This window comes from Durio zibethinus, chromosome 13 (assembly GCF_047325235.1).
Source record: "Durio zibethinus cultivar Kanyao isolate XHJ-2024 chromosome 13, ASM4732523v1, whole genome shotgun sequence".
Taxonomy (NCBI): Eukaryota; Viridiplantae; Streptophyta; class Magnoliopsida; order Malvales; family Malvaceae; genus Durio; species Durio zibethinus.
Genome location: NC_143174.1, coordinates 20,041,461 through 20,050,659, shown reverse-complemented (window position 1 = coordinate 20,050,659; position 9,199 = coordinate 20,041,461). Strand labels below are relative to the sequence as shown.

The following is a 9,199-nucleotide window of genomic DNA, read 5'->3' as shown; positions in this document are numbered from 1 at the left end:
TTTTATTTTCAATTATGGATCATTAAATTCAGCTCTGTAATAAGAGGACAGAGAGTTGATTTTTGTATTTTGAAGTACTTAAAAATCAAGAACAACCACTTTATGCTTTAGTTGGTTGCCAGTTTAACAAATAAACAATGCAATAAATAGCCAGAAAGAAGTTTGTGTTTCCAGTTTCCACCTAGAATTTCTGAGAATCGTAAAGGCTTAAACCAAAGCGATTAAAACAAATAGCCAATTGGCTAAATGGGTTTCATCCAAATTCATCGCAAGAGGAAAACAGAAATTGAAAAAGTTTGTTCCCTAGAACAGTATCCAAATATATATACTTGAAAGGGCGGACAGAATACATTTAACTTAATTGATAAGCGCACCTTTCCAACATATAGAGTTCAAAAAGCGTTCACCCTTTTCCCGTATAAATAACTCAGGAAAACGAAAACCACACAATTAAAAGCCTTTTTGATTAAATTTTCAATCGAAACGCAAGCCAAAAACTCTTTTCTTCCTTTTCGCCGGGACCCCTGTGAATGCTTTTATTACAAAATTTTCTTTCCTCTCGTCTCTCACTTTCTGTGATCACATGCTCTGATGTATTTCTCGTGATATTAGATTTCTTTAGATTGATATGCTCAGTTGTTTCAGAAATCACATCTTTAAAAAGAAAAAGAAAAAATCATATTCTATTACCTTTTTATCATAGCAGGAACAATTGGAATTCGTATGGTTGGAGTAGACTATCTCGTGAATAACCATAATGTTTTAATTTTTCTTCCAAAGATTTTCCCATGGGATGAAAAAACCCTTAGCAATAATTTCCTCAAGGCATCCGGGTGTCGTTATCTTCCTTGTTGATGTAATTACGGATTTTGATGAGGGAGAAGCTGGTTGACAGCTAAAGTCGAAATAGTGTCAGACCCATAAAAAAGAAGACAATTAAGGGGCATTGAAGATAATACTGTAGGGCACGGCACTCAATTCAATCTAATGTATAAAGAGAAGAAGCAAAAAGTAAAAACAGATGGCCAAATAAAAAGCAAAGAACCAGCAAAATAGAGTTAATGCATACCTGGTTTGATTTTTCCATTTTATCTCATGATTTCATTTTTCACAAATGATGACATGATGATTTAGTGAACATGTGTGAACATGAATGAGGTGTCAATCAAGATGTCGCCATTAAAGTATAACATTTCTCTATCTAGCTAGGTAGTTGTTCACCCGAGCTGACTACTCTTGTTAGATAGTGCATGTATTCAGTCTTAGTAGTTAAGGTTTTACCTATAATCCGGATTTAGTTATTTACATTGATGTAGCCGATCACCAGGCAGCAACCACATGATTCTTTAGCGTTTAAATCTAGAATAGTACTACATGGATTCTTATATGCTCGTGAAAAATCTAGCTTATTCAGGATCCTGGCTCTCAGTCTCTTATTGATTGCACTTTGCAGGAATAAATAGTTTCAGCAGTCCAGATACATTTATCCTAAGGCTTCTAGAGGAAATACCACATCTATAAATTAAATTAAGGGGTTACTCACATCTGTTCCAAAGTATGAAACTCGTTGGTCTGATCAGTTAAAAACCGATCGAATCTACACGAAAGAGCAAGAAACTGAAACTCGTTTTTCCCCATTTTTCATTTCCCCTTTGACTATTTATTTTATCAGCTGCCATGGCACCCAATAGCGAAAAGAATATCGTTAGTTCACACTCTCAGAGCAACGGTACTATCAACAAGCATAGGCTTTCGATAGAAAGTCCTCAAAGAACAATATCTGATATTTCGTTTCAACTAAGCAAAGAAGCCATTGATGCAAGTACGCTTCCGCCCATATCCGAAGTTGAGGATGCCAAGTGCGAGTGCTGTGGCATGTCTGAGGAGTGCACTCCTGAGTACATTAGTCAAGTTCGAGACAAGTTCTCGGGGAAATTGGTATGCGGGCTTTGTGCAGAAGCTATCAATGAAGAGATGGAGAAGAATGGAGGCAAAAGAGAAGAAGCCTTAAACGAGCATATGAGTGCTTGTGTGAGGTTCAACAGGCTTGGTCGGACACACCCTGTGTTGTACCAAGCTGAGGCAATGAGAGAAATCCTGAAAAAGAGTTCAAGAATCAGGGCTAAGTCTATGAGTCCAAGAGACAAGAGTGGTCCTAAGAAGGGTGGCATTGCAAGGAGCTCCAGTTGTATGCCGGCTATCGCCAAGGAGATTAGTGACCGCACAATGGTGAACTGACGGACCAGATTAATGACAAAAGGGAAGTGCATGGAACAAGCCTTTGAAATTGTATGCAGTATACTCGCATTTTTGTTTAATCGCTTGTTTTTTTACACTTGAAATTAAGCCTAATAAATCTTGTGGTACGTAACAGAATCAGGAAATTGAGTTTTTCCGTCTTCTAATTCCCACTTAGTTACCAATATTTAAACTCAAAACCTTCAAAATTGAAAGTTCTAACTTTCTATATGATGAACAACTCTAGGACATTATTCTAGGATTTTCTTGTGGCTATGTTGTACTAAGTTACTACTTGTCCCTAGCTAGCGTTTATAAGTTGCGTTCCAACAACTGATTGTATCTTGTAGTGATATATTTGGAGTAATTAGCAATTGTATTTTAGAATATTTTTATTGTAACTATCATCATATATTTCCATTACATAGTTGTTTTTTCTTAAATTAGAAAGTTTTTTTTTATGTGATTTATTTAATTTTAACTCTAATGAGATATGAATATAATCTGCAATTGAAACATTTAATTTAATAATCTTATGTTTGAATTTTAATTATAAGTGGAGATCGAGTTATTGAAACGAAAGATCTTTGAATTTGTATTTAGTTTTTTGGTCTAATAGTTAAGAATATTTAGGAAAACATATAAAGTGGAAGTTCAAACCCCACCATCCCCATTCTCTATCCTCTGTTCAGTGGATAAAAAAAATTTCTTATTAATAGGCAAAATTAACAGCTTTGATATAAAATTACTACCCTTATTAACATCCAATTTGCAATCTTTTACCTTAGAAGGAAAGGTCTCACCTGCAAAGGATTAAAAAGATTTTCGTTCTTACTCATTTTCATCTTTCATATCAAGCAAAACTTAAGAGATTGTGTTAAGTTAAGCTGAATAAGACTTGTGTTTCATCTTCTTGTTAAGGTGGAAATCAATTTATTCCAGTAATTGAGCCAAAATCAGTTTGATGATTGTTTATAAAAAATGGATCATATAATTAAGTTGCGCACATACTCGGTTCAAGGTGTCAGGAAATCCAATCATTAATTGTTGAATTCCCAACATTCCAGGATTTAAGAGGGTCATTATCATACATTGTATGCCCCACCTTTTCCTTTTCTCTTCAAAATTCAGTTAAATTTGTATCAAATACAAGCAAAACTATAACTATAACCGTTCCTTTAATTTCTTGGGCTGGAATTTCCCTCACTCCATCTAATACCAAGTTATATGCAAAGTCTTATGTAATGAATTTTATAACAATGAGGTCTTGATATAATGGTAAAAGGATCATTAATCGATGAGTTGTTTGAAAGTTTGAGGTTCAAATTAGACTGATGAGTTCATCATTGTTTTTTTTTTTTTTTTGGCCAAAGGGTTCATCAAATTGTAATGTAAGTTGGCAAATAGAAGTTAAATGCCAAAAAATTGAACAGAGAATATATGGGTCAATCTTATAGGAAGTTGGATTTGTTTGGGCCCAAAAGAAGGATCAGCGAAACAATCTTTTTGACAGTCTTTGGACGTCGTGGGCTTGTAAAAATGGAACTGATTGAAAGATCTTAATCTTGGCACAATCAGAAAACGGAAACAGAAACTTTCGCAGATTTTTTTTTTGTTTTTATTTTTATTTTTTAAAAAAATAATTTTTATTTTCTATTTTTTGTTTTCTAAAAAATGTATTTGGTAAGCGAAAATAAAAAATGTTTTCTAAAAATACAAAAATAAGGAAATAAATAAAATATTCAATGATATTATTATTAATATCATCTAATTATAAATATAATATATATTTATTAGTTAATGACATTAAAAAGTGTTCAAATATGATAACTTGTAAAACCTAATGAAAAAACCTATTATACAACCTTTATTTTCACAATGGAAAATATCTTTTATTTTTTTAATTGTTTTCATCTTTCAAATTATTTTCATTTTTATTTTTTAAAAACCTATTTTCATTTTCAATTATCAAACGCATTTCCATTCATATTTTTTATTTTTCAAGAAAATAAAAATAGAAAATGACTTTGTTTTCTAAAATCATATACTATCTTACATTGTTAATCAAAATAAATAAATTGATAAAACTCAACAAATCATTAGAGGCATATATCAGTATATATAAAGTAAATTTATGTCATAAACTCATAATCTCTTGGCCGAAAATTAAAAAAAGAAATTTATGCTGTTATCTTTAATCAAAATGCCTATTTAAAAAGCATTAAAACTTGTTAAACTTTATTTTGAATTTTGGGATTGATCTACCTAAGTTTTGTAAAAGGCATTTTCCATTATGGCATATTTATTTTTATATCCTCAGTAATAGAAAATATAAAAGGGATATACATCACAGATTGATTTTTTGATGTTCCAAAGGGTATTCGATCCAATGGAAATCAATAGAGATATGAATGGACTCAGTATTTGCAAGCTAAGTGCATGTAATATATATATATATATATATATATATATATGCTTTGGAATGCATATATTGTATACAATGCGTAATTTTAAAGGGACTTAAAAAATTAACCATTGAATAAACTAAACTTCAACTGCTATACGTTTTCCCCAATCAGCTCCATATACTTCGAAAAATAAAAATATCAATTAGAGACTAATAATTAACTATGATTAAACTTCGAGATCATTTTTGAGATATTGCTGCAAATATATATATGTATACATATATGTTGATGACATGGCGGGATATGCATGCATGCATGTAAACATGGGGTGGTTTGGCATGCATGGCAATCAGTAATAACTGATAAATCCATGCAATGCATAACTGTAGACATCATCAGCACGAGAAAGAAGATGGGTTTCTTTTTAAATGTCCTTGTTCTTCCGCTTTTCTGGTTTTTAGGGGGCTAGTTGATAGCTAGCTAGGGTAGGGTAGATGGGGGATCATATGTTATTAATTAAACAAAGCTTCTGTTCTCATGATTTACATGCAAATCTCTCTCGTCCCTCTGTATTTGGATGTCAACTTTATTCTATTTTTGTACTATGTTCTAAATCGATCTTTCCCTCGCTAAATATAATCTATCCCTTATCCATTCATAGTTGGGATATGCACAAATCTGTTGCACCATAAAACATTGTAAATTAATATTTGATAATTGACAGAGAAATTATATATTATCCAAAAATTCAAATCCAAGTCATCTTTGTTTTGTTTGATCTTATAGTCTTTTTTTTTTTCTAATATTGAAGATATATAAGAGATTCAAACTTAATTTTTTGAATATAAAAGACATGATTCAATGGTATTCAATTATATATACTCGAGCCTAAAATTAAGGACTAATTAGATTATAATTCTTGGATGAACAAAAATAGATAGATACATACAAATGCTTCCACACCTATATATAAAATTTTGCAAACATTAGAATGGCAACATATGTATTTTTGGTATAAAGAAAGTTACAATTTGAACATAAAAGAAGAAATTATATGCATTTAATATTATTTTTTAAAAATAATTGTATGAAATAATCGAATTATATTTAGAGTTTGACAATAATAAATATATATATATATATATATATTATACAGTGAAGGGGGCTTGTGAGTCCTCGCGAGTGTGCATGGCCATACACGAGATTGCAAAATTCCATACCTTGTGCAACACATGGGATTGGGCATCTTTAAATTTTAATAATCCCCTTCTTGCATGTAATCTTTCCCCATCACTATCCTCCCTCTCCAAATTGCAGAACACCATCTCCCTGCTAGTGGTTCAATTTGCCAGTAGGTTTTGGCGATGAAAACTGCTTCACATCAATTGAAAAAAAAAAAGAAAACAGATATTTCTGCCTGTAAAGTGTAAACTTGAATAGCTAGACCTACCTCAACCTAATACATTTGATTTCTTCCTTAATGCTCTCTCCTTATATATTCTTCACATTCAAAACTCAATTCATAACTAATTGAAGAATCATCCACTCTCTAATTTTTAGCCATGGTATATATCATCGCACAATTACAATTATATTGCTTCTTTTACTTCTTATATACGTACATTTTACATTGATTCAAAATCCTATAATTCTTTGTCTTTCTACCCAATAATGAGCAAAGGCTTCTTCGAAAGGTGGTGTCTGATGTTTCTTCGGAAATCGAAAAGTATATAGCGTTAGAATCTTCTACAGTTGATGATCAAGTCATGCAAGCAGAATGCGAATGCTGTGGACTCAAAGAGGATTGCACCAAAGGTTACATCACAATAGTCAAGAGTTGCCATTGTGGCAAATGGGTTTGCGGCCTTTGCTCTGAGGCTGTAAAAGAAAGGTTATATCCAGCTCCCAAGACAGCCATACAAGATGCAGTAAGCTTCCACAGGGAATTTTGCCAGAAATTCAATAGTACTATTAGACTCAACCCCAAACTTTCGTTGGCTTGTGCAATGAGGGATATAGCTAAAAGAAGTCATGAGTATCGAAGTTCTAAGAATTTATCAGCACCAAAGATTGATAGAAGCACTAGCTGTGTCCCAAAGATCGATTTTAAACACTAACTGGTTTTACTTCCTTTTGATGCTTTCGAGGCATTAGGCTGACAAATTGATAGTTAGTTTCTCTAGCTGTTGTGAACGTATATGGTGACTTTAATGTACTAGAATATTGTTGTAATTAAGATGAATATATATACTTTTACAATAACAACTAGCTTGATCTCCTCCATTATACAGCTTCTTTTTTTGTCTTCGGGTGAAATCAGTCACGACTGCTTGTTCCATTCTTTCCTAAAGCCTGAAAAGCTTGGGGACATCTCAAATACATGCCAAAGAATGTAGGTAGCATGATTTCCTTTTACACGAGGGCCGGGGTTTGAGGCAAATTAATGGAGCAGCTATTAATTAACTTCGGCTATACTTGGATAGCGTTTGGTATCAATATTTTCAAGATTATTATATTAATTGAATTATCGATATGGTTTTATTGTTTGTGATTTAGAATCATTTTATTTTATTAGTAATCATTAATTTTAGGAATTAAATATCATTATGTAATTCGTTATCACTAAAAATCAAATATTATTTTGTTTGAAAGGACAAAAATAATCATATATAAGCAATAGTTACAAAAGTTAATAATTTTAATATTATTTAAAGATAATAATTTATTAAATATTAGTAATTTTTTATTTAATTCATAATAAAATATAATTAATTAAAAAATATATTTATTGATAGATAAATTAATTTTTATAATATAAATATGTAAAAACATTTGAGTTAGAAAATAAAATTAATTTACTAAAATAATAATAAAAGACAAACAAATAATTTGTATTATACAAATCATAAAAAATAAAAGAAAACACATAAATTTTTTGAACAAGTTACAATAAATATTAATTTAAAAATACAAAATTTATAATATTAAATATTTATAATTTTGAGAGGAGTCAAATTTTTAATTCCCATAATAATTAGGTAAATTGACTATGGTTAATTTTATATATCATTTCACAACCATTATAAAAGTTTTTCAACATTTTGAATGAGAATTACATTATCCTCCAAATTAATAATTTAATCACTTTTGGTTATAAAAGATCACCGTCTTATAAGATTGCTTAGTGTTTATCAAATATGATGATCCAATCATCATATATAAATTATGGGGCGTTTGGTTCTAGAGAAAATACCTTTCTCTTTTGAAATATTACTTTTTGTAATTTGATCTTAGTTTAATTAATGGGAATGTGATTCCTAGGATTTTTTAAAAATTTTAACGGTGTTAAGAAGTGAGTAGGTAAAGGGAATAAAAAAACTCTCATCTCCTTTAGGTTTTTGAAGATTCTAAAGGGAAAATGAAAATTTTTTTCTATTTATCCTCACTTAATTATATTTTCAAATTATATAAACAACATTATTTATATTAAAAATGCAATAATTTTTTTATAAAAATATTATGAAAATAATTTTTTTTAATATATTTTAAACAACGATTACATTTTTAATATAGTGCTGTTAAAATCCTCACAAAAGTTATGATTAAAAATACAGTTTTTTTTTAAAAGATAGAAAAAATTATTTTTCATAATTCAATAATTACAATATTTCTAAGACAAAAAACATAGTTTTTGTTAAAATATGAAAAAAAATATTTTTTAGAATTTAACAAAAACAACATTTTTAAGATAAAAAAGACAATTTGTTGAAAAAACAACAATTATAAGATAAAAAATAGTTTTTGTTGAAAATATGAAAAAAATATTTTTCAAAATTCAACAAAGATAACATTTCTTAGATAGAAAATGTAGTATTTGTTGAAATTATAAAAAAATATTTTTCAAAATTCAACAAAAATGATGTTTCTAAGATAGAAAATACAATTTTTGTTTAAAAGATGTTGTTTATAAGATAAAAACGTTGTTTTTGTTCAAAATATTAAAAATAAGTATTTTCAGATTGCAATAAAAATAATTTTTAAAATGCAACAAAAACGATATTTCTAAGATAGAAAATGCAATTTTTATTTAAAAGATATTGTTTATAAGATAAAAATGTTGTTTTTGTTGAAAATATTAAAAAAATATAGTTTTAGAATTCAATAAAAATGATGTTTCTATGACAAAAATGCAATCTTTGTTGAAAAGATTGCTTTTCTAAAATAAAAAAACAGTCATTGAAAATATAGAAAAAATTCAAAATTCAATAAAAATGACGTTTCTAAAATAAAAAAAAAACATAGTTTTTGTTGAAAAGATGACTCTTCGAAGATAAAAATATAGTCTTTATTGAAAATATATAAAAATAATAATACGTAAGATTATCTTTACTTAATATTATTACATGTAAAATCTAAAATACATTTACTTAATGTTATTACAATAAAATTTGTAATATATCTAAAATACATTATTTACATACCACCCCTTTCCAACTGGCTTTATGTTAACCTTACTACAAAGCTTGATCCGCGTATTTTCTTTATATAGGGAC

General features: G+C 29.1%; 1 protein-coding gene across 1 annotated transcript; it reads left to right on the top strand.

Moving 5' to 3' along the window:
* Positions 1 to 278: 278 nt before the first annotated feature.
* On the top strand, positions 279 to 2,553 carry LOC111304102 (uncharacterized). Its single transcript, XM_022900618.2, has one exon. It carries the CDS (start codon positions 1,678 to 1,680, stop codon positions 2,236 to 2,238), a length of 561 nt encoding a protein of 186 aa, XP_022756353.2. The 5' UTR covers positions 279 to 1,677; the 3' UTR covers positions 2,239 to 2,553.
* Positions 2,554 to 9,199: the final 6,646 nt, after the last annotated feature.

Bases quoted from the DNA above. Each gene is read 5' to 3' on its own strand.
- LOC111304102 (XM_022900618.2), top strand. From the start codon at position 1,678: ATGGCACCCAATAGCGAAAAGAATATCGTTAGTTCACACTCTCAGAGC.